At 47.3% G+C, this 26641-nt stretch overlaps 2 protein-coding genes across 2 annotated transcripts in view; one reads left to right on the top strand and one right to left on the bottom strand.

Annotated features, from left to right (window-relative positions):
* acadl (acyl-CoA dehydrogenase long chain) overlaps nt 1–26641 on the top strand; it is a 402840-nt gene that overhangs the window by 146952 nt on the left and 229247 nt on the right. The window lies entirely within an intron of this gene.
* LOC310811706 (Krueppel-like factor 7) lies at nt 2–25661 on the bottom strand (the record flags this gene model as incomplete). Its single annotated transcript, XM_083679957.1, has 4 exons — nt 2–3248; nt 5088–5211; nt 8552–9173; nt 25560–25661. The coding sequence occupies 4 exons, from the start codon at nt 25659–25661 to the stop codon at nt 3197–3199; spliced, it is 900 nt and encodes a 299-aa protein (XP_083536083.1). The 3' UTR covers nt 2–3196.

The raw sequence follows: 26641 nt of genomic DNA, 5'->3' as shown, positions 1-26641 counted from the left end.
ATAGAGATATTACAATACCAATTTAAAAAAGAATTATGAAACAAACCAGTAACAAAAATAAATCTTTCCTTTTTCCATAATTAAGAACATTGTCATACTAACATCATTATATACAAATAATAATTTTGAAACACTTTGCACAGCAAAAAAACACGGAGAAAGGGAACAGAGGGAAAATGGTTGATGAAGAGAGAGTTAGAGCATTTAAGATGACGAGAAGAAACCGGCGGATAGGAATCTGGGAGAGGGGGTTTTCTGGTAGAAAAAAGAAGGGGTTTTTGATGTAAGATTCAGACCTGGTGTAACCACAGCTTGTGTGGCTCAGGGTGGTACATAACTCCCATTACTCCCACACACAAGTGTTGTGAAAGCATCAGTGGTAACCAAGAGTTCAGACACACAAAGACCAAGAAAATAGGACTGGCACGCACGAGTGAACAGAGAATAGATTTGTCTGCTTGTGCCGGTTGTTGTTAGCCAAGGCCTCAGAAAGACGTTACTAACCCACTGGACGCATTTCTAAGCGTAGACAGAAAACTGGAAATGTAACAACACGGCGTACCCCATCGTCCGTCAGGAGAGAGACACAGCCCACAAATCTAACAGTTCATCATGTAATGTTGTGCCCACTAGGTTGACGGACTACATCCGATTGGAGAGTGGTTTTAAATATGACTGGAGGAGGAAGAGACTGTGGAAAGGTTTGTTATAGCCTTGACCCACCGTACAGACAAACAGAACACACAGGAACAGCAGATACAAAGTCATTAATCAAGATGCAATAGACCAACTGTAGGACCATTTAAATGGCTGTTAAGAGATAGCGCTGTCCCGACCTTTACATTTCATAACAGAATGGCATATTTCTATTGAATATGGCAAAGAGATGAATAAAGCATGTTTAAAGCATGTTTTTGGTTGAGCCCCAAAATTCATCTGAATATGTCCTTTTTTTTTTTTTACGATTTTGTCCAGATGCATGGTGAATCTTGATGGATTGTGTGAAATATACCAAATACCACAATTAACACCTCAGTACTCAACTTTAGGCCAGAATTTGCACAAAAAGTTCTCATTTAGGAATGAACACAATTAAACCTTCATACGACCACTGAATAAATTGGGAGTGTTTATGATTTCACCCTGGAATACTGAGAGGTTTGAACAAAGAGCTGCCAATGATGATACCATCTTAACCTATGAACCTTACAACTCTAAAATCTTTGACATGGTCGACATCTCTTGTCTGTGCATTTTTGGTGTTATCTGTGTTGAATTGTTGGACCAAGGAGAATCCATAGGGTAAGCTAGAGTGAAAAGAGTTTTCTAGAGGGTTCCTATTTTCTCGTACAATCTTCGTGGAATAAGTCGTCATTTCAATATCAATCACTGAAATGGCACAGGTGCATTTTGAAGCCCTGCAGTTTGATTGTGCACAGAAAAGCTAGTCCTAAAGGTCTGGTGTCTTTATTCTATTTTAAGTACTGTAGTTATGAGGCAGGACAAGAGGTGAACAGGCTGATACTTTGTAGCCAAATAGTGCCACAGCTGGGAAATGGACTGTGTCGGTCAATGGGGGATGTGACCTCTCAGTCAGCATGAGCAGAGATAGAGAGGGCTGACCGCTGCTGAGGGAGCAGCATTCCCCCTCATTACCTAGATAACCCTGCTTTCAAAGTGCAGCTGTGGGATAATGCCAACATAGCAGATCTCTAGCGAGGGATAGCAAAACATATCAACGACAAGCTAATGTGTGGCCATGTGACATGCATTTCTGCATCTGCCATTTTCAACAAGAAGACTGATACTACTTATGAACACACTGTCTGGGTTGTGCTTACCTATACAACTCATAAAACTGTACTATATATCCAACTCCTTACATACTTTGTCCAATGTCATGCACAGACAGACTTTACAGTACATTCAGAATTCATCACTCTAGAAAGAGCCACACCAAAAAAAAAACGTGATTGTACATGAACCAAGCAGAGTAGAATCCCCATATCATCAATCAACAAACGTAACCCCACAGAGGGTATCAATCTCTGCCTAATGAAATGATCTGTAGACATCAGCAGGAATGTAGTTTGGTGTTTCGATATGTGAGGGGCTGATCGCCAGAGGACTGTAGTCCTACAGCTCTCTCTCTCTCTCTCTCTCTCTCTCTCTGATTGGCTCTGTCTCAAGGTCTCTGAACAGCTCAAGCGTCACTGTTGCCTCATCACTGGCGTCGTGGGCCTACGAGGTCCTGCGAGGTTGGTACTCTCAGTCCATGGCGTCATCCCATGAGGTCCAGAAGGTCTTCTCCTCTGACCAGAGATGGTGGTCCACTCACAACCAAAGACCAACTGGATCACTCAAAGCATTTGGAAGCTTTCTCCGGCTTTGTTTTTCAGGAAGCTGTTTCTGACCAGTGTGTTCCAAAACATACTTTGAATTGTTCTTAGCAAAATAAATAAGAGGGGGGGGGGGGGGGGGGAGTTTAGAAAAAAAACAAAAACATATAACCTTTACACATATTTAGGATATCCTTTGCTGTCTGTGCTTCTGTAGCCATTTGCTACTTGTACTTGACTTGTGCATTATGGCAGTCCACACTTGGATAGTATGTCAAAGCCAAAGTTTGATGGGTTTCAAGACGTTTCAGTTCGAGACAGGGGTAGGCTTTAAAAAAATGTTCAAAAGTGTCACTGCGTAGCTGTGGAGTGGAACTCAGGGACGAGACAAAGAGGAGCGTACAGGGAGAGAATAGTCTGTGTATGATAATCACATCAAGTGTCTAACCAGGCCCTGGGTTCATGTCTGACATTAGAGTTTGGCTGGGTTAGTGGAGCAGCCACGTCCAATTGGTTGCTTGCAGTGGTAGCCTCATTTACTCTTTTACTCAAACAACTCTTTTACTTTCCATTTGATAACACAAGGGACAGTTGGTGTTGTGTCATTGAAGTCATGTCTGGCAGTGTCAGGTTCCTAAGATTCAAGGAGAGGCGTACATCCGGCTCCTCTGCTCAAAATGTTGATAAGACTGTCATGATGTTTGTCTGTACATAAAAGCCACGGCTCCTCTGTCTTACAATCGCTCCGTCTCTCCCATGTCTCCGGGCTGATCCAACCTCTCCCAAAATGTTCCCACCCAGCTCTCCACTCTCTCCCCTCTCCTCCTGTCCGTCTTCATCTCTCTGATTCCATCACTTCAGATATGCCTCTTCATGTGCAGCGCCAAGTGGTCCGACCGAGAGAAACATCTGTGGACAGACAGAGAGCTTGTTAGGTTGTTGCCATGGCAGAGCGGCGGAGAGAGGTGTTTGTTTAGTCAACAGCCTAAATGTTGCTGCTAGCTAGCGCACCGACACAATTCTAATGCACATGCAATTAAAGGCTGTATGACTAATTCATAATCAGCATTTTCAACAATCCTCCTAATGACTGCAGCTGCGGTATGAATAGAAATGGAGGCTGCAGATGTATTTGTTGAATCAGTGTCGGAAAACCAACAAAACAACATTTGCTCTAAAATTACTGCTAAATTAGAAGAATTGCATCAACACACAAATTGGGCTAGATTTGTTCGAGAGCAAAATCAGGGGTTGAAATTATACAGCAGAGATATGAAAGTCATATGAAAGTCAGAACCTTTTGCTCTTTACCATGACTGCCTCATCACTAGAAACAGGGGAGGAATTGTTTTCATGTACATGTGGCATTGGTGAGTGCAATCTAAAGCACTGTTATGCATCCTCTGTCATCATGTGGAAATGATCGGCTCCATTGAACCACACATCACTGGATCCCTCTCTCCAACCTCCCCTTCACACACAGGTTCCTGTCTAACATGTCGGGATGAATCAGTGTCTCTCTCTCTCTCTGTGCTGGAAACACAGGAGGGGAAGGGTGTCACACAGAGATGAGCCACTAGTCATCTGCCTCAGTGTCATACCTGTCTGGGGGCAGGGGGGCTGGATAGATAGGGGCGGGGAGGGGGGGGGGGGGGGGGGTAGAGAGGGTTGGTCAGACAGATGGTAGTATGAGTCACGACCAGGGGGCACAACACCAGCTGGCACACTGGAGGTCTGTCCCTGCCACCCCCCCCCAATCCTCCACCCCTTCCTCCCTTGCTCCCTCCCGCTTTCCACCAGGGGGTATTGACAGGATTGGGGGATTGGCTGTGTGTGTGTGTGTGCGCGCGTGTGTGTGTGTGTGTGCGCGCGTGTGTGTGTGTGTGTGTGTGTGTGTGCTGGAACATACTGTATAGTATCCAGCAGAGACATGAGGTAACACTGGTGCCTCTATGCTGTCTGCCTCCCTCACACACACACACACACACAGACACACACACACACACACACACACACACACACACACAAAAACACACATTGTCATGGTAATATGGGCTCCTCCTGACAACGGAACAATGAGGCCACTGAGGTGTCTGGATCAGAGGGAAGACATGCATCTAAATAGGACTCCTTACTGAATATCATAAAACAGCAAAGCTGCTACTCATTGGCTTTAAGTCTTTAGTCTTCAATGTGATCGTTAGCATGAAAAGATGCCTTACAAATGTATTTAATCCAGTGATCAGGCGAGGGAAATTGCTGTATCTCCCCCACATTGTCTCCCAATTGCACATTTTTTGTTTTTCTCTTGTTGTCCCTTGTCCTTTGTTGTTTGCCCTTTGACCTCTTAGCTGCTCTTTGATGTTCAGCTTCTTCTCCATGTTTTAATCAACCTCTCTACTGTTTCTTTTACACCTGTAAAGTGTGTTGTCACTTTTGTGAAACGCACTCTAAATACAGCGCGATCGATCGAACGATGGATTGATCTCTGCCATTGTTCGTCATTTTCTTCCTATTGATGATGGGTGGTCTTCCTGGCCAGTGACTTATCGTAGTGTTGATTGTGGCTGGGCAGGGTCACACTGGCCGACATCTCAGTGTGCTCACAGGCTCCTAATGCCACTGCCGAACCAACCAAGTGATTCAGGTGTCACCCATGCCTCACTGTCATGGAAAACGACACCTAAAGGGCTTGTGTTGCTTTGATTCGGAGGGAGAGAGGGAGAGGCGGAGCTTGTTTTGACATACCTGTCACAGTGGTTACACTTGAAGGGCTTAGCGCCGGTGTGTTTGCGGTAGTGCCTCGTCAGCTCGTCACTCCTGGCAAATCGCCACTCACAGCCCTCCCACGAGCACTTGTAGGGCTTCTCACCTGGAGGGGGGAGGCAGAAACACACACACCTGTTTATCACTCATCCACCAGCCACACACAACATCGTTTCATCAGGCATCCACCTGTCACACACACCTGTTTATCACTCATCCACCAGCCACACACAACATCGTTTCATCAGGCACACACACTGTCACACACACCCGAGGCTTGATCAGAGGATTGTTCAGTGGCCCCGTCTAGTCCAAAGGTTGATTTTCACATCTGTGAACCGGTGCCACCATTACATGAACATAACTGCACCCAAAAGCAGTCAAATGTACATGCATCCAAACACTGTGTTTGAATTCACCATTCTGTTTCACATTCACAGTTTCACATTCTGGTTTGGAGATAAAACTCGTCCATGTGCGGGGTTTTTTTTAGGGGTTGGGAAGTGTATGTTTCTCATGGAGGTGGAGAGGTTCCCACCGGTCCTGTAATCCTGCTGAACTGGCAGACGTGGAGGAGAGGAGACATGCTGGTAGGAGGAGAGTAGCTCATTAGACCCATTCCTACTGCTTAATAGAGAAGTAACTCTGTATGCACAGTGTGTCATTCATCTCTACGGACCGGTAACTCCAGATCTAACACAGAATCTTCCCATCTCCGCTAGATGATACAGACAGTCAAAGCTAGTCTTCCCGTTGAAACCTTCCCCAGATCACCCGATAAGAGGGAAACCACTCAGCTCGTACAGAATTCATCACATGTAACAGGGAGATCTCCTAGGGTAGGGCAGCACTTTCAGAAGGATAGCACGTTAACACTCTATCCATTTTGGTTGGTATGTGCATGACTAAAATACTACTCCAGTTTGGGTGCATGGTTTCATACAGTTTCATACAGCAGCTATCAGGTGTAGTCCGTCTTAAAGAGCTCAATCAGAATTCAGAGTTTGATTCGTCTCATCAGCTTAGAAAATCCAATTTGGATAACGATTAATTTACATTTACAACTTTTCACTTTTAATCAGTTTACTCTGTTCATTGTCTGTTAACAGTCTGCTGCTGGATTTTCCCATATTTCATATTGACTATTATCCTCTTCCATGCTGCTCTTCTGTAAATGTCAGTTATATTTCTCTGTGTGGAATCCTGTTGTTCTTCTAATGTGTGTACTGTATGGGGTTTATAATTGGGAAGCTCTTGGCACAATAAAGCACGCTTAACTTGACTTGACTTTTGACTATCTCTTCAACTGAGATGCTACAGTAATCCCTCTGATACTTCCACCCGGAATGTTCTGTGCTCCACTACAATTCTTTGCCAATCAATAGTACTGCATGTTCCTGGAGGAAGGTTGAGCAGCAGAGGTGCAAAGGGTGAGATTCCCATCCCCCCCCCCCCCACCCACCCTGCAACACTGGACCACATTTCACCCCCCTCCAAACCCTTTCCTTTAGCCCCTAAAAAAAACACGGAGGCAGGTTTGGGCCGGCACTCACACACACCGGCCAATTATATATTCCCAGAAGGCAAGGATGCCTGACTCAGTCGCCTAGCAACCGGGTAGGAATGAAACACGAGTAGGCAGCAGTGCAGCTGGCTGAATCTGACATCAGCAGACACCATGCCACCAGCCAATTACCGCTGACGCTAGGAGAGGAGGATGCAGTTGCCTAGCAACCGTAACTGTAGAGGTGTATGCAGTGGGGGTGGGGGGGTGCGGGGGGTGCGGGGGTGCGGTGGAGGGCAGCAGTGATGCAGGCTGAGACCAGTGCCTAGAGCAGCAAATAACCACTCAGCTACCGACTCCTCAAATGATATGCTCCGGTTTCCTACCAACTTAACCCCCCCTTCCCCTGTACACACACACACACACACACACACACACACACACACACACACACACACACACACACACACACACGCGCACACACACGCAGACACACACACCATCCAGCTTCTCAGGTGCCAGAGTTGCATTTAATTGCATTCCATCCATTAGCTTGAGATGGACCAGGGTATCATGGTCTCTGAGGTCATTATAGGGGCATAGGAGAGCACTTTAAAGGCCAGCACTAGTCCTACTGTTTTACTGTTTTAGTTGTGGGTTCTGAGAGAGAGAGAGGGAGGGAGAGGGAGAGGGGGAGAGAGAGAGAGAGAGAGGGAGTGAGAGGGAGAGAGAGAGAGAGAGAGAGAGAGAGAGAGAGAGAGAGAGAGAGAGAGAGAGAGAGAGAGAGAGAGGGAGAGGGAGAGGGAGAGAGGGAGAGAGAGGGAGAGAGAGAGGGAGAGCGAGAGGGAGAGAGAGGGAGAGAGAGAGGCAGAAAAGCAGATAGGCAGTGAGGCAGACCCAAATTTTACTCAGCCCCCCCCCTCCCCCCACCCCTCACACCCAACCCCAAAATGTAATTGTACAATTCCTTATCTGTATTAGAAACTCCATTCATAAAAAGCTCTGCAGGGCCAAGTCATTTCCACAGTCTGCTTAATTCCAGATTAAATCGTAGTCTTTTCTCTGTCAGTAATTTTATGGAAATAACAATTAGGAAAAAAGGAGGATTTGAGTAATGACATCTCTAAACTCAATCATTTCCTAATGATTCAATGAGTTGGGGCCTGTGGCCTTGTGTCAGGGAACTCGATTGTCTTGTTTTCACCAGCCGTGCGTCTGCGACTACCTTGGTGCTTCCTATAAATGACTAAAACAACCATTCCAGCGACCACTCTCCCTGAGCCTGCAGAGTTGACATGGAGCATGAGATTACAAGTACTTGAGACTTGTCACACGGGGACCATTAACATGTTTCAGTCCCAGGTCGGAGAGCCGCCATCGAGACTTAGAGAGGGCGTGGAGAACGGTCGGGCAGGACTAAAATAAACTCGGAAACCACAGCTTATCCAGGTCAATCCATCAATCATGGACAGTTACTCACTCCGCAGACAGTTTCCTGACAGCGGTCTGAGTGGTTTTGGATTGAGATCGAAGAGAGTGAGAATTATGGCCGCTTCCCTCCGGAATCTGCTGAGGAAGTACTGTTGCAACCTTGAGAAGGAGGCCCAGACTCAGTTCTGGGACCCAGCTGTGTGCCTATGTTCTGAGAGGAAGAGGTGTGTAGCTCTTCTCTAATTTGGCGTCATTATTTTCTTACGGGAAGTTGAGACGAATTCCAGATATGATTAATCCTCACCTGAGCTAAAAGTAAGAAACACAGATGAATGAGGGATATCTCATAAGGTTATGAATGGAAATGAGTCTCGATGGTGATTGGCAGGTGTGCTCTGCTGCAAAATCGAACGAAGAGCTCTCGATACCAGATGAACTCCACGTATGTTTTCATACGGAGTCAGTAGTGACTTTACCTAGAGTGGATATGAGGAGTGCGTCTGAGTCTCACCTGTGTGTGTCCTTTGGTGTGCCTTCAGATGGGAACTCTTGGTGTAAACTTTCCTGCAGCCATTGAACTGGCAGCGATGGACCCTCTTTTTGTTCTCGGGGATATCCCCGACTCCGATCACACACGTGCCCCCCTGCTCGCCGTCGCGGTGCCCCCCTGTGTGCCGTGCGGGCAGGGGTAACGTGTGAGCAGCCACCAGCCTGGCGGCGCTGAGGCCCACCTTCCTGGCCACCAGTTTCAGGGTGAGCGTTCCGTCAGCGGAGGCCGTCAGAGTCTGGCTGGGCTTGACCAGGTGTCTGCCCAGCTCTGGAGACGAGGGGGGCGTCAGGGAGGTGACGGCACTCAGCTGGGCAGGGTGCACCCCTCCTGTCCTCTTCCCGCCCCCTGCGCCAGGCTTGGCTTTCAAGGCCCCGGCGGATGCGGAGAGGTGCTTTCGAGAGGGGCAGAGGACAGGTGGTGGGCTGGGGGGCTCTGGGAGGCTCGGGAGGAGGGGGTCCATCAGCTCCTCCTCACTGTCCTCCTTCAGGTAGGCTGGGGTCAACAGGCAGTCCAGCTCCTCATCGAAGAGCTCTGACAGCCTCTTAGGCTCCGTCTGAAGGTAGCGCTCCAACTCCAGGCATGTCTGAGGGGAGAGGACAGAGGACAGAGGGGTAACAGTCAGTATAGTGTATATTCACACACACACACACACACACACACACACACACACACACACACACACACACACACACACACACACACACACACACACATCCTAATGCTGGGATCTGGGGACTAGACATACACTGATACAAATTACATGTGGAATATAGAACATACACTAACATGCCCTGGAGCAAACACATGCAAACACATCCGGCCTCTATCAATGTTGCTAGCATGTTGGCAGCTAAATTGCCTTTACTCCCTCGGGCTACAAGTTTCAGTGGCGGTCTGAGTATAACCCACTGCCCTGGTAACAAGTTATCCCACTTGTAATGAAAATAAGCAGTCTATGCAGCGTTTTCTCAATACGATGTCTAGACAGCTGTCCAACTAGATCTAGTTTGTGTTGTGCAAGGATCAAAGTATGTCAGGTTTGTTTTGTACTCAAACAAAAGTGTTTCATACCAAGCTGTACAGTAACTGTGTACACATCCAATCAATGTTCAATTTGATGCAAGTTGGAAATGTAACTTGAATTAAGTGCTGTAGCCTAATCAAGGTGTACAACATTAGCCTGGCCTACTTGGCGTTTCAGATGTTTGAACCTGGCATAACGCAGTTAGTTCAACCAAGGAAAGAATGAATTTCAATGTCAATGAATTTATTCAAAAGCTGTGGATTTGTCTGCATTTTGGGCTCATGTACCATAGCCTATGATGAGTCGGGAACTAGGTTCTAAACCCATTAAAAAAGCAAAGATTTGTTAAAGGGATATTGTAGTATTTATTAAAGGAATATTGTAGTAGGTTTGGGAAATAACACTGGCCCTGTTTGTTTCCGGTTGCTATGGGAGATCTGGTGGTGGTTGTGAAGCTGATCTGTGTGGACTCCGCCCACCTACCACCTCGGGCGTATGCAAATTAGGATGTCTTCACAAAATAAACTTGTAAACATTTAGAAATAGTAAATATGGATAAAGGAACCACAAATTATATTGAATTTATCTCTGGAAATAAACATGTATTCCTCTCAAAGGATTATTTGGGTTTTTGAGGGTTTGTTTCCCAGCTTGATATTCACTACCAACCTACTCAGCAACACTAGAATATGGATCAAGTGAGTTTTAACCATGAGTGATGTCATACAAAATGTTGATGGCTTTTTACTGTGGCCAAACAGCTGAATATGAATATGGATCAAGTGAGTCATATATAGAATTGTATATACTGTCTCTTATGCAATATTTCCTTCATATTTCCTTCAATATGTAATGTAAAATGTAATGTAATGTAAAATATGAGAACATATTGCGATCACTTTCATTCATCTCGTACGCTTTTATTTTGAAGGTGCGATTACGACGACAGAAGTCTTAATGTTAAACTTGTTGCCTATTGCCATTCACGGCACACAGATGTGAAGCTAAGGGGAATTTCCAAACTCAGAATCTAAAACGACAATCCTTACTTTTCTATCTCATTATTTTTTCCATGGGCTAAATATTCACACCATTCAACATCAACATACAGAACATTAACATGAACCCACAGAATCAGTAAATCAAAAAGAACCGATGCATAACTCCAACACACATCCCATCTGCTGCTGTATATTTAGAGGCCGGGTTTTTGAATCAGCGCGTCACCGGCCCACATTTCCTGCCCTGGCAGCTCTGCCGAGATGGCTGATTACACAGTGATTGATTACAACTGCTGGAGTGAGGAGCAGAGGAGCCCTGAACCACGCAGGCCCTCCTCTCACCCAGCACTGCTCTTTATTGAGTACAGATAAGTCATGCATGCAGTTTTACCATGCACAGATAGGGAGGAGGCAGATTTATGAAGCCATCAGTACGGGTCCACGCTTACTCAGGAATAGTCTTACACCTTACGATCCGGCCCTATTTGCAACAACGGGATCTCCAACATAAATGATTTGATGACATCCTGATCCTGAGCACTCTATTAGTCTTAGGGCTGTCTGGTTGCGTTGTGGAGGGACGTGCCGCGTCGCAGGGACTCTGCCGAGCAGCACTCTGCACCAAACGATAAGGCCATTTTGTTTGAGCGGCGAGCGCCTGACGGCGATAGCAGCGTGTTGTCTTTGGCATGTAGGGGCTAAACCACTTTGACAGCAGGAATGGAGGAGAACAACACCATTGGGCTCTCAGTACAGGCCATCTCATCAGAGGGAATGGAGCTTGACGGATACTGAGGCTCCATTATTAAGGCTGCGGGTAAACAGACAGCTTACATCTGAGACGTTCACTTCATACGTTGTGTTTCATGTGTCTGTAACTGTGGGCTGCGAACTTAGTTTTCCTCCCTGAGGACAACCACGTATCGATCTATCTCCTCCTCTTGTTTGTGCTCTCTGAAAATAAGTGCTTGCAAATTTGTTTTAAGTTTTCTTCTTCGTCTGTTGCTAAGAGATTGTGATTTCTTTCTTTTTTTCTTTTTTTTAACCCAGGAATGGGATTTTTCTTCTTCTTTCTTTTCTGTGACTGTATTTGCATATTGAGGTGAAATTAAAAGCTCTGTGAGACTGTGTTGATAGAGAGAGAAGCTGGGAAATTGTCTTTTTCAACATGTTTTTTTATCTACATGGGCCCTATTGTGTCGTTGATGATTGTGGTCATTCAAATGTAATTTAAATCAAATGAGTTCAGAGGCAACACAGAGTATGTGTTGAAAACATGAAGAGGAGATAACAGAATTGTATGCTACAGTCCTCACTGGACAAAAGGGAGAATGATTACCAATATAGCCACTGATCACTGTCACTGAGTTTAGAGGCACTACACAGACACTACACTGTCATGCAATACTGTGCTCAAGAATAATTTCAAACGACTCTCTCGCTCTCTCTCCCTCTCTCCCTCCCTCCCTCCCTCCCTCCCTCCCTCTGCCCCTCATGAGGTTATGACTAATTAGCCGCTGAAACAGCCTAGTAAAAGAACAGTTCATTCAGCAAAACGCTGATGATGGAAAAATGTGTGTGTGGGACAGAGAGATAGTCAGAGAGAGAGAGAGAGAGAGAGAGAGAGAGAGAGAGAGAGAGAGAGGGATGGAAATTGACAAGAAAGCGAGATGGATGGATGGTTTAGGAGGGGCGGTAGGGGGTGGAGAGCAAGTAAAGTGGGTGTGAAAGAGAGAAAGCAAGAGTGAGAGAGTGTGAGAGAGAGAGAGAGAGAGAGAGAGAGAGAGAGAGAGGACCTGACACAGTGGGTGGCAAATCCTATCTAGACCTGTGACATTTAGCGTAACGGTATCCTCTCAGTAGACTAACACACGGTCAGCAGGACCTGAATTCTCAATACACACACCATGGAAAGGAGGGATGGGCCCTACCATAGTGGTTCAGTCATACTGTACTTAGAGGAGTGGGGCCTGGCCTGGCCGTCAGTGGTGTCTGGTCACCTGGTGCTGAGAGACTTAACACTGGAGGACAGCGGAGAGGTGAGTGAAGGTGTTCAGGGGGTGCGTTCAAGGGCGTAAGGAATGAAAGGGCAGGCGAGGGGGTGAAAATGAAAATGACAGCAGTCTTATCTCACCAAGCCCCCCCCCCCCCCCCCCCCTCTCTCCTCCAACACCACCCCCATCACCACTCACTCTCCTCCTCCATAGCCCCGGGGGTGGTGATATTAAAGGAACATTGTGAAAGAGAAGGGTAGTTGTCCAGCGTTTTCTTTGTGTGTGTGTGTGTGTGTGCGTGTGTGTGTGTGTGTGTGTGCGTGTGTGTTTGTGTGTATCTCTCTGATATGATCTGTGTGTGTGTGTGCATGCGTGCATGTCAAGCAGTGATCTGAAACCAGTCTAGAGCTGATGTCTCACAATGAGGCCCACTTAAGAGCTCTTTGGGTGTAATGGACATACGCTGATCTGAAAAGTCAACATGGATCGGCTTAACACACGAGACTGAATGACCTTCTGAAAGGAGGTCCAAGCGCTCTTTTTCAAGACAGGGATATTGAGGAGAAATTTTCCATCGTCTAACCCAAGCAAGGTCCCGAAAAATTATGTTTCCCATTGTGACCCAGGCATGCAGTGCTGCTGGCGATGACACACCCAAAGCCAATGGGTCTAGACAGGCCTAAACCTGTCAGTGTCGTAGTGTTTGGCAAACAAAAGAGCCATGGTATGACATTTTGCCCACTGCTGTTATCATAACAAAGCCTCTAGGCAGCGCTGGCCTGCGAGGCCCAGCCACCATGGCCCGGCTTTAAGACAGGAACACAAAGAGGTGGGAGGGACTTCCACAAACATCACTGACCTGACCACACGCACCACGCCACTCCCAAAACAAAGAAAGGAGGGGACCCACAGGCATACAGGCACAGCAGATAACACACAGGCACGCACGCACGCACACACACACACACACACACCTCCCCCCCCCCCCCCACACACACACACACACACACACCTCCCCCCCCCCCACACACACACACACACACACACACACACACACACACACACACACACACACCCCCCCACACACACACACACACACACCACACTTTCACCAGTCACCACACAAACAAGATGAAACCCACATATTTTCACAGATTTGCGGTAACTCTCTCAAAGACCTTCCCTTTCACTCGTCACGTCGTGAGAATGCTAAGCTAGACATGTGGCGCTGGATTACACAGACACAGTGAGTCATGTGCAACAAGCAGAAGTGAGAGCAGCTTAGAATACCTCAGTGTGAAATACGAAAAAAAACAAAAACACAACCGAGTCAGTCAGTCAGTCAATCACAAGACCGGGATGTTAACCCAGATTCAGAGCCTCATCCAGTCGACCCGGAGAACAGAGATATCCTGAGAACAGAGATATCCTGCCTCAGTCACTGCAAACCCTCAGACCTGGGATCCCTCTCTTCCACATGCCGATTCTCCCTAGCAGTGGTACCAACTCAACATACCCCTCCATCCGCTTCCTCACCCCCAGGTGGGTGGCCTGGAAAGATGGCACAGTAACAACCCTGCCCACCCACGCTTTCCTCCCGTCACCCCCTCAACACTCATCTGGCTCACAGTGTGCCATTAGCATCAAAGAGCTAGCTGCACACCCACATTCTGCTATTTGCTGCTATCTGCTCATGGAGGATGGGGTTATACACATGAACAAAGGGCCCGTAGACCCTCAACAGAAGGCCATAACGCCTGCGACTGTTGAGACGGTGAGATGAGGTGGATATGGCCCATTAAATGTTCTTGGTGATTTAATCATATTTCTTCTGGCTCCAGACCATTGGCAGTGGCGCTAAGTTACTCATCAGATCCAAGAACTCAAAGCGGGCTCATTTATCAGGTCATATGCCCGGGCCTGTCTACTGACGGCGATTTCTTTTTTTTTTTTAAAGACTTAGTTGCTAATTGGCGGTGCGAAATACGTGTTGGAAAAAGAAACCAAAAAAACCTGTTTCTGCTCCCGTTCTGCGTGCTTCAAGTACACGGTGCATTTATGTAAATCCACATGATCTCTAAGTCATTAAGATTCAGCACTAAAGAGAACGTGCCCACTAAGTGCTGATCTAATTGGATACAGCCTTGTGTATGCGCTCGATACAGAAGCCGGTTGTCCCGTACTGTGTGTGTGTGTCGGACTGTTATTGCACTGTGATGTGCTATTGGACTGTCCCTCCGCTCCAGCCAGACATTGATCTGGTGAGAGCCGGCCCATCACTCTGAGGTGACGCCCAAATGACCAGTGGCCAGCAGCAGCTTGTGTGTGTGTGTGTGTGTGTGTGTGTGTGTGTGTGTGCACCTAATCGATGGGATATGATGTGGCTGTGCGTAATTTCATCAGCAGTGGCCCTCACGGCCCACAGAGAGGGTAATTTATGGCTTCACTGAGCAATACTTAGAACCTCCCCCCCCCCCCCCCTCTCTCTCCTCCTCCTCCTCCCCCCCACCCCCCTCTCCTGCCTGCACCTGCACAGAGCGCTATCTCAGCCAGACACAGATCTAAGGAGCTTTGAGAGCCCCAGAGCTCAGGGAATCTCACTGCACTGGCAGGCAGCACCGGCTGCAGGGAAGGAAGATATTATTCCATTTTCGATTTTCCTCAATACTGATCTGAATAACAGAAACCCTCAGACTCTCCTCTACCTTCACACGGGGGTTGTAGAGGTGAGCTCAGAGAGATTGAACGTGCCTCTGACACTCCTGAAGCAGTGCAGAGGGACTGGCGCCGTGAGGGCGGCATGACAGAAGTGAGAGAGACACAGTACTGGCGTCTTCCACAGATGTGCGTGATAATGTTACAGCTGAGGAGAAAGTCATTTACTCTACTGGCTAATGGGCCAGTGCCAGTCCCAGTCCCAGTAACACTGCTTCACATACCTTCACCACAGATAACAGGGCATGGCATTAGCTTAATTACACACAGGCTTATCAGAGAACATTACGCTCACAATACAATCTAACCTGTTGAGAACCCCTCCTTCAAAGTCGCCAACTCAGCTCCTTAAGGCAGTTTTCATAAAGGGCGGCGCAGGGTTTCAACTGATAAGGGAAATACTGTAGAGCCCTGTTCAACCGGGCTTACCGGATAAAAATCAACAGTTTCCATGCACAGAAATGTATATGCAATACCATTTCTGTCACACTAGGCCTAATCTAAATAGCATTTTGTTGAATACACAAATGGTACATTTGACCAAGGCTCAGTCAGCTTGTGGGCCTGAGGAGAATTTAGATAAATCACCTGGACGGTCCAGTGATTTTCTACAGAGTCCCACATGGGAGATTTTTCAGGGAACCTTGGAGGGCGGAGTCTAATCCCATCTCTAGTCTGAAGCACACACGCATACACACACACACACACACACACACACACACACACACACACACACACACACGCATACATCAAACAAACACAGGGGCAATCAGTCTAAGAGGGGCGGGACTACAAAGCGTCTTTCATCCCGGGGAGACAGACACTCACAGAGTGCAGAGAGCACCGACCTGGAGACCTCTGTTAAATGGAGCAGAAAGACATTTCCCATTGCTTTCCTTCAGCAACATCGTAAACCACCCCAAATCCCTCTTCACCAATGATCTAGGATGGCAGCCAATTCCAGCCTGCTGCAGACAGACCTTGTGCACAGACTGCAACAATCCCATGGCAGAGTTACGTGATCGTTCAATACCAATAGAAACAGCAGGGATTAGAACACTCACTGATATATGCCCTTTTAGACAGAGATGCTCTATCTACAGACAGTCCACTGTTATGATGTCGTGGTGAATTAAACATCGGAATGTTTTGAGCATCGTGCGCTCTTTGTTAGACTACTCTGTCATAGATGACGGCGTTTAGGAGAGGAGAGGAGGAAAGAGGAGAGGAGAGGAGGAAAGAGGAGAGGAGAGGAGAAAAGAGGAGAGGAGGAAAGAGGAGAGGAGAGGAGGAAAGAGGGGAGGAGAGGAGGAAAGAGGAGAGGAGTAAAGAGGAGAGGAGAGGAGGAAAGAGGAGAGGAGGAAAGAGGGGAGGAGAGGAGGAAAGAGGAGAGGAGGAAAGAGGAGAGGAGAGGAGGAAAGAGGAGAGGAGGAAAGAGGAGAGGAGGAAAGAGGGGAGGAGAGGAGGAAAGAGGAGAGGAGGAAAGAGGGGAGGAGAGGAGGAAAGAGGGGAGGAGAGGAGGAAAGAGGAGAGGAGGAAAGAGGAGTGAAGAGGAGATGAGTGACGCATGGGGGGATAATCCTAGGGACTGGAGCAGCAGTAAGCACGCTGGGGAGGGGATCCCTGTCTCTCTTTAACTGGATTTGGGTGAGCTGCTGTTTATCAGTGTATGAGTCGCCAAGCGCCCCCCTCAGCTGCCAAAACCAGGCTAATCTAATCAGGATACAGCCATTTCCATTCAACCAGTCGGAGGGTATTAGTGCCCCCCTACACACGCTCATGGCGAGGGTGGGGGGGGGTGGGCGGCGACAGGCGTTTTACACAGGGGTTAACAGCTTGTCGTAGGATTTGGGGAGTCTGTATGGCGGATGTGGAGACCCCATTGTGTGCCACCGGCTGGCTAATCTTCATTACTGCACACAATGACAGGGCCGGAGAATGGGGCTCCGTTGGAAACTGGCCGGGAAACAAAAGAGCAGCGAGAGAGAGAGGGAGGCGAAAAGGCAGAGGAGTGGGAAGATAAAGGGAACAGCCAACCGGAACAACTCTGTTTCCTCTTCATACAGTGCCACTCTGAGGACTCACAGAATAGGAACCCAAGTCACGTCCACTGTGGAGAAATGCAACTGTGGCACTGAGTCTGTTAAGAGATAAGACCCAGTAGGGTTGCTTTCTGCATGATTATATACATATTTTTCCATCATAAGTTAGGTGTGTGTGTGTGTGTGTGTGTGCATGTGTGTGTGTGTGTGCATGTGTGTGCCTACGTCCTTTTCACATCCGCTGTGTTTTCAGTAAATGAATGATGTTATGGTGTAATGGTATTTCACAGTCATAGTCATGGTTACAGCATATGCCACTGATTACAGCATATGCCCAGGTGGGGTTATCAGGGGGGGGGGGGGGTCACGGGTCACGGTCAGGGTTGAGCTGAGGAGAGAGCGGGGTCAGGGGGTCGGAGCCATGCAGGTGTCCTCTCACGCTCCCAGGCCTGGCTGTAGAGGAGGATGTGGAAGGCAGCAGCAGCAGCAGGAGGAGGAGGAGGAGCTCTGTCATTCCCCAGTCCTTATTCACGCAGGAATGTTTCAAAACAAACCTGAGGAACACAGATTAGCCCAAGCTGCTTAAATATTGAAAGACGTCTCAGTGCTGTGGCAGCGGGCTCTCCTCCAGGATATATATATATATATATATATATATATATATATATGTCTATGTCTATATATATATATATATATATATATATGTATATATATATATATATATCGGCAGCAGCAAGGGAGTCTGTTTGGTTTCTGTGTGATTGGGCTGTGGAAGCACACAAGGCTGAACCCACTCACCCCGCAGCCCCAGGTTTGGCTCCTCAGCAAAAGCTGTATCAGAGTGCAAGCACTTTTAACCCCAATTTCATCCCTATAATTAAACCCTCTTCGGTGGATACGGAGACACTATTGAGCCTTTGTCATCTAGCTTATTCAGTCAAACCCTATTCCCTGTTCAAGTGTGTGTGTGTGTGTGTGTGTGTGTGTGTGTGTGTGTGCGTGTGTGTGTGTGTGTGTGCGCGCGTGTGGGGTGGTGTGTATGTGTGTTATTACTAATATGATACAGCCGGCCCCAGGGTTTTCAATGATGTTTATCACCATAGGGGAAACGCTGTCTGCCTGTGATATGGAGGCAAGGCACAGGTTGAGTCAGACACTATGATAGCATAAACACAGACCCTCCTCCCTCAACCCCTGGGTCATGTTTTTGTTCTCTAGGCTGTCTAAACAAAAGCCTGAACCAAAAGTGAGAGAAAGACCCCTAATCCGTCTGTCATGATTCTCCTCATCATGACGCCTCTGTTTTGTATGATTGTGTTTAGGGTTGGGAAAAACCCAATCAAAGGAATTTGGTGCAAAAGGATATGAAATGTGCTGTTGAAACCCTCAGGAGTCTAGCCCATCTAACCATTCACACAGTGTGTTAGAAAAGAGAAGCCCCCAACCACTCTAAACCACAAGTCAGCAACTCTGCTCAGAGAATGTTTGTAAAGGCACCCTCAGCTCTTGGCATCTCTAGTTGTACATTGTTTCTTTTGTCCTACATGACTTCCTATTTCTTCAGGTGGGACAGGGTCTCAGAGGTCAGTGCGTCGAACAGCACCAGCAGCATGGCCTTAGGAGAGGTTGTAAACATGACCTGGTCTCACCTGGCCTCCATAAACACCTGGTGCTACAGTACAAAGCTCAGATCTGGGCCAGTATTCCCTAAGTTCCTACACCACTTACTGAGTGCCAAGCCATTCACTTCACTGGGCGATCAGTCACTTGTGCTTTAGGGAGCGTTAGAATGAATAGCTCTCATAATTGACCGTGGGACTGCGGTTGCCTGAGCAAGGGAGGGGGGCGGGGGGCGGGGGGCGGGGGGGGGATGTTTTGAAGAAAAATACCCACCCGCAGTCTCTGGCAGCTTGGCTGCTGGCTTGCTGGTTGCAGCAGTTCAAGCCTAAATAATTCAGACAAGCTGCGATTTAAGTGCACACATGCGACCTGCTCCACTGAACCTCGTGGAGAGAGTGGGAGAGCACGGCCAGCTTTCAGAGAAATATCTGCCAAATACAAGCGCATATACGTTCATAGAGGCACACACACACACACACAGACACACACACACACAACCACACACAACCACACACACACACACACACACACACACACACACACACACAACCACACACACACACAACCACACACACACACACAACCACACACACATACAACCACACACAACCACACACACACACACACACACACACACACACACACACACACACACACACACACACACAACCACAACCACACACACACACACACACACACACACACACACAACCACACACAACCACACACAACCACACACACACACACACACACACACACACTCAAACATTATTGATGGGCTCTCTTATAAAACAGAGGCTGTTCCCCCAGGTATTCCCGGCAACATTACAGACGAAAATAGCGGGCGACCCAAATAACTTCCCCTGTTGAAACTGAGGCACCCAATGTTAGACCAAAGCCATTGGTGACTGGGTCATTAATTAGCATCATTTTACAACTAAATGTGTAGTCAGGCTATCTAGGGCAATAGGCCGAATGAATGTAGTAGGTCAGGGGAGAGATGGGTTATACAGCATGTTGCCTCTCAGACACCTTCAGTACACACAGGCCTTCTCCACTGTGAACACAGATTAAGGTCACAGGAAACCAATAGGGTCACAGCCCGAAGAAAATACAATACTCGCACCCGCAGAATAAACCAACAGTGCATCATAAAACTACAGTACAATGGACGTGAGGAATGACAAGGAGGAATGGCTGACCCTAGGAACTGGCTCTAGGACCCTAGGAACTGCTCTAACCAGTCTCCAGCCAGCCCCATCTCCCTCTCCTCCGGCCATTTCCCCAGCAGTGAGCAGCTACAGTAGATGGGTCCAGGCAGCCACCAGAGCTGGGTGAGAGACAGCAGGGAGGAGGGAGACCGGGGGGGGGGGGGACATTACACTGAGGTCCTGACACACTGCCTGACTGGAGAGCAGCCAGGTTGTGTTGGAACTACGGAAACGATTACTCAGAGCATATGGAAATACGCCTGGGTTTGCATATTGTGCCACACAGCTGAGGGTGGGTGAGCACACACACATTACAACACTCTATTTCTCTACGGAGCCACGTAGCATTGTGTGAAAGGAGACAGGACATGTTTGGCTGCATGGGGCAACTCAAAAGCACCACAATCGTCACCTCCCAACGGCTTTAGCGCCTTATAACAAACCTGTGATGAATGTCAAAAATACCACAATGTTGTAACAGTTGACTGGCACAGCTTCTGTGCGTCCTGGACCTTGTTCACTGCCTTTCAGACGATGTGTTGTCCCATAGCAGGCAAACAAAAAGAGCATTGCTAATTATTTTGGGATCTTCACCATTGACAGTCGTTGCTTGTGCCCATTCTTAGGGACCAGCGTGTCCTTGCTGCTGTCACTGTTGAAGCTCTTTGGGCTGTGATTGATGAGCGTGGTGATGACAACAACAACCTTCGGTGTTTACACAGAGCAAATTGCCCTTGTCTCTCCTTTCAAGGCCTTATTCAGAGACTCTTTCTCCCAGTCCCTCATTGAGAAAAGCCCCACAGGCTCAGGGCATGGAGGATTCTCTGGTCCTGGATGTCCCAGGGGTGGGATTATCCTTCCAGACTGACAACTAAACAAACAAATGAGCTAAAGCCTGCCTCGTGCTCAGTGTTGCTGCCTAGCAACAGGTGTTGCCAGATATCTTGGCCTATTGAGTGTCACACACTCAGTCAATGACAAGCAGGCGAGTCGGACGCCCTGTGAATGTTACTCTGATGTGCGAGTAAGTAGGTTCAAAGGGTAATCTTTTGAGACAGATTTTTCTCTTTTCTTTTTAACAGAAAAATCACACACATCGATGGACAACATTTCCACGGTACATTTATAATTGACCTTTGGAATGGGAGCTCTTTTAGAGGACTAAAATGAGGTTTAACGCTTGTCTCCCTCCTTGGGAATCCCAGAACACCATTTATTTATTCCCTGGTGAACCTAGTCACAGCAAGAGCAAGGGAGGAGGAAAGAAAGAGAGAGAGAGTGAGAGAGAGAAGGAGAGGGGGAAGGTAGGAAATCCAAAACTTGACAGAAATATCTGAGGCTTGTCTCTGTGGTTGCCAGGATGAATTGCAGCGAGGCATGTCGGATCATTGTAAAGCACTATAACAGCTTCCGATTTCTACTCAAATGATGTGAAAGTCATTGCCAAGCCATGTGTGCTGGTGTGAGAAAAATGACTGGCTCTTCTCTCTACTGTTAATCAAATCCCTGGATGCCAGAGCCGCTCGGCGACTGCGAAGATGACAGAGCCCATACATAAAGATGTGCTTGTTCGCCCGCTCCCTCCCCCTTCCTCCTCCTCCTCCTCCTCCCTTCTCTCCCTCCAAGTGGGTGCTGATGGTCCCTAGGAGGAGGCAGACAAATGAATGCCTCGTCTCCCGTCCTCTCCTTCATCAAAACGTCACCTTTTCATCACCCCTTTAAAAGCGCCACCCATCACTGGCAATCATCTCCCTACTATCTGAATGATGACCTCTTGGAGCAGCAGAGTGCCTTCTGGTCTGATGACAAAAAAGGGTGTCTCTGGTTCAGGAGGGTCACTCTGAAACTCATCACACGCATGCCCAATGATTAAGTGAGTGCCATTGAAGTGCAAGAGTGCAAGTGAAATAAGAAGGGTTAGATTTAGCTACGGTACTGCTCGAAAAAGGCTACACACAAAAAAATCACAAATCATTATTTCCTGTCTTTCATTGCAGCTGGTTTGTATAATGCACTCCCAGCTGCTGCTGTCTTTTCAGTGTAACACATATGAGGTATTGCTATTTCCTCTTGCATTCTGCGCTTCTGTGTTCTAAGAATTGGCTCTTTTGTAACCAACCAATGGCTTCTGAGCATTAAGGCATCCATTAGAGATGCTGTACAACATAAAGCTCCCTTTCATAAACTGTGTGTCACTGGAGGCATGAATACGTTGTTTATTAAGCTTCTCCATGTGCTCCTTTGAAAGAAAAAATCTGAAGATTACAAAGCCATTGCAATTATATTCTAAGTAATATGTAAATAATACAGGGAACGGCACCCTGATGTTTGACAATATGAGAGGCATCAGGGCAGAACTGTTTGGTAAAAAAAGAGACCCTGGAGATACCCCCTTTGGGCTTGGTAGCGGTGGCAGCCTCAGAAATAGGCTACTTCTCCATCCCCCCCCCTGTCCATTCATTACCCACTGGAGCCCGTTGGACAGACCAAAATCACTTCCTAATCTCAGCGAGCACGTCCTCATAATAACTAACCCAGACAGGGGGCAGCAGCGGGGGCCCTTCCTCCTCTTATACAATCGCCACAGTGCTGCTGTTTCATCATGAAATATCCATAGGGTGTTCTGTTCCTTCTATAAGTGAGGAGATCTGAGGCCATGGGAGTGGGAGGAGGAATGGCTACATCCACCCCCCCCCCCACCCCCCCAGTCTGGTTGCTCTGTGTGAGAAAGCAGCTGTGGCCCTCCTGAGGATTACATAACACCCACTCTCCAGCAGCCATGGCCTACAGTGATGGGAGAGCGTTCAGCTGGAGAGGCCTTCAGTACATGATCCTCCACTGCCTGACACACTCAGCCAGCTGGCTACAGCCGGGGTCACTGTTAACAAGGCACGGGAGATGCTCTGGGGGCAAATACCCGAGCCAAGGAGGTCCAAATAAAAATGTTCCATGTGTGCCTCTCTCTCTTCCTCTTCTTCTTCTTCTTCTTCTTCTTCTTCTTCTTCTTCTTCTTCTTCTGCTTCGACTCTGTGGGCTCCCCAAGGCTGAGCTCAGTGGACTGTGAAATGTGAAACCCTGCAGTAGAGAATGTGCATGCTCGGCACTTCCCTCCACCTCACTGTCCTCCTCCCAGCCATCACCGCTGGCAGGCTGCTGGAGATCTGCACACACACACACACACACACACACACACACACACACACACACACACACACACACACACACACACACACACACACACACACACACAGACAGACACCACACACTCAGCCCCTGTCTGTTCGGACATTCCGTATTGATAACACGTCATTTTAGAAACGCAGTGTGTATACAGTAGATCGACATTTAGCCTGGTTGCTTGGCAGGTGTTGTTGGTGGGGTGTGTGATTCACGCGGTGTGTGAAACCTGAGGGACGGAGCAGACTGTGACTCTGCATGTCGTTGTCAGCCGGCTCTCCTGGTGTACTATCTATCAACCTACAGGGTCATACTGTACATTAAATTGCCCCTACACCTATACCGGTGTAATAACAGTACCCTAGCAACAACCATTTTATCAATATTGTAGCTTTCGTCATCGGTTTGTAATTGCATAGTCACCAGAGTTCTTTCAACATGTGTTATTACACAAGTGGTATGGTGTAAGAATGCAATGTTGTTACGACAGCAACGACAGTGTTATCACAGGAGTATGGGGGCTACGTAGTGAGGTTCAAAGGTTGTGGTCTATAGTACATCCACCAACAGGACACGACGGGAGCAACACAGCCCAAATTCCCGTTCAGACAGTCAGTCTTTCAGTCACCATGTCTACCAGCTGCGGAGCCCCAAACCCCATCCCCCTCACCCCCTATAACCATCTGATTCATGACTCACAGACACACTGGGGAACATAACGATCAGTCTTGTCATGTGTAACACAGGGTGCCATTTAAGACCAAGGGTTCCTATCACAGCATCAGTCTCAGTAAAAGCATCAAATCTACACTGTGTGTCAACGCGTGGAGACGGCATTGTTCCAGCGATCAGGTCTACCCTTCAAGCTTTTATGGGGTTCTATACAGGCAATATTTTCTCATTTGAGATAGAGAACGCCAGTTTCATGTCCCTGGCTACAGCAGGTGGACAGAACAGTATATCCCAGGTGATGATCTATGATCACATTAGTGATCTCACCTGTGCTGGGCAAGTGTTCAGGTCTCAGGCAGGGTTACAGAACACGCAAGCATAGTTCCAAACTACCTCCATTCCACAGGCAATGACTGGCACCTGCCCTAATTGGCAAATTGTCACCTTTTGTTTAAGTTGCTCCCTACCATCTCTTGCAAAAGGAACCTACTAACATCACATTTCAATGGGCTGCTTTTGCCTGCAGGTCAGTTGGTGCTGCTGTTGCTGCTGCTGCTGCTGCTGCTGCTGTTGCTGCTGAAAAAGCATCACCAAAGCGACCAGGTGCAAGTGTAGACTACAGGATGCGGCACGAGTAACCGCAAATCCATTTGCGCTCAGCACATGAAATAACCAAGGCTCCTGACAATACTCGTATCGTATTTGCATGAATACAGAAACAAAAACAATACAAAACAAGTATTCAGTCTTGTACAGTTAGTGAACCATTATGCTGATTTCCCGGCAAACCAGTCTTTGAAAAGCGGCTGCAGGGTGCGAGGCGCGTTTCACCATGTGGATACAATTTGGCTCTCCCTGACCGCCGGCATGATTCAAATTTCACGAATGAGCTTGTGCAAATACAAACGCTGACACAACGTGGAACTGAAACCCAGAGGTTTGACTTCTGGTACATATCATTGAGGGTGCTTGTTGTAATCCCTTCTATTTCCACAGCATGCTAAAGAACACTTCCTTATCTCTGACAGCATCCTCATATGCATAAGAATAGGGAACCTCTGCATGCCGAGGATTCAAAACACTAAGTAATCAGACGGAAGCAAATGTATTATTTATGTTTTCATTATTCAGATCTACATCTTTCCTACCTAATATTACGTCCACTCTCCCTAATTGACAGTTTAGACCATGCGTACTCTGACGGTATAGCCTATAGAATAACAACCAACCTGCGCTCTAACATCAGGTGATTATTATATGATATATGATATTAAACGCAATTATGCTAAAATAGGGCAATATTGTAAAACAGGATTGTGCCTTATGACCATACTGCCTACCTGTCAAAAACAGGGAGATTTTTATTGCAATGAGACACAGATTAATGAATCCATGTGACAAGTTCCAGTAGGCTAACCCCTCTCCATGAAATCAGGATGCGAGGCTGTAGGGAAAAGTTGACACCAACCACAAGCAATTACAACAGTTACAGTAACGATTTAAACGTAATCACCTGCTGCCAGTTCTCCTCCAGTGAGGGCATCGCAGAGAAGTAGCCGGTGTCATGCACAAGCTGGAGTTCCTGAAAAATACTATGGTTCGCCAAAACGTCCATGTTGATGCTGTTTAGAGACTGCAGAAAGAAGACCGTTTCAAGAAAAAGAAAAAAAAGGATTCCTCTTTTGCTCTATCAAATGTCTAGATCCATGTCCATAGCCATTTGAGAATATTCACATATGCATTAAAAAAAACAACAACCCAGAAACAGATCAGAGAGAGTGAAAGAGAGTTTCACTCTTTGTACGAGCGTGTCTAGACTTGATGGGAGATGTGAACTTGCTGTGATGGAGACTCCATGTGTATCCGTATTGCCAGGTTGTAACCTTGCTCATCTCCACGATGCTTTTCTCCCCGGTGCTCCGCTTCAGCAGGCAAACAGTCGGGCAGGACTATAGTACACTGATCCCGAGCCAAAGGGGGAGGAGAGAGGCAAATGAAGAGGCGTGAGTTATGTGTCAATCAACTCCGTGCCTGACCGTAAAAGGTAAATGGGATTGACGTTACTAGTGAAGACCGATTAGAGCGGCGCTAAAGTGTGTAGAGAGGAGGAGCTATTCAAAACGCCGGGCCAGAATAGGATCCCTCTCACTGTCACTCAAGCCATATATGGGCTTGAAAGGTGAGCTATTTATGGGACGCTATATAGATTTGGAAACAGAACTACTCGGCCAGTCTGAACGGGGAAGCCAGAGCGTAAACATGGTTCCACGTCGTGAGCTTCAGGCAAGCCCTATGACTTCATAAGCTATACGGACCCTGTGACTAATGTAGCAAAGATCCATGAACCTTTCAGCACTGTGTATATTTACAAACAAGGCTATTGACACAATTCATAGCCATTTCCACAGGGCCCATACTACATCCGTACTACAGTTTGTGACACAAACTTCTACCTCTGTTGACACTACTGTAGCTCATTAGTGGTGGGGGGTTTTTTTTTCGTATTTTTTTTGTACATTTCTAAATGCAGGAATTTGGTCGATCTAATTCTAGGAAGGGAGAACTTGTAGAAAATGGACTGTTCAATGTATGGTA

This window comes from Argentina silus (assembly GCF_951799395.1).
Source record: "Argentina silus genome assembly, chromosome: 11".
Classification (NCBI taxonomy): domain Eukaryota; kingdom Metazoa; phylum Chordata; class Actinopteri; order Argentiniformes; family Argentinidae; genus Argentina; species Argentina silus.
The sequence above is the reverse complement of the archived record's forward strand: the minus strand, read 5'-3'. Positions and strand labels throughout refer to the sequence as shown.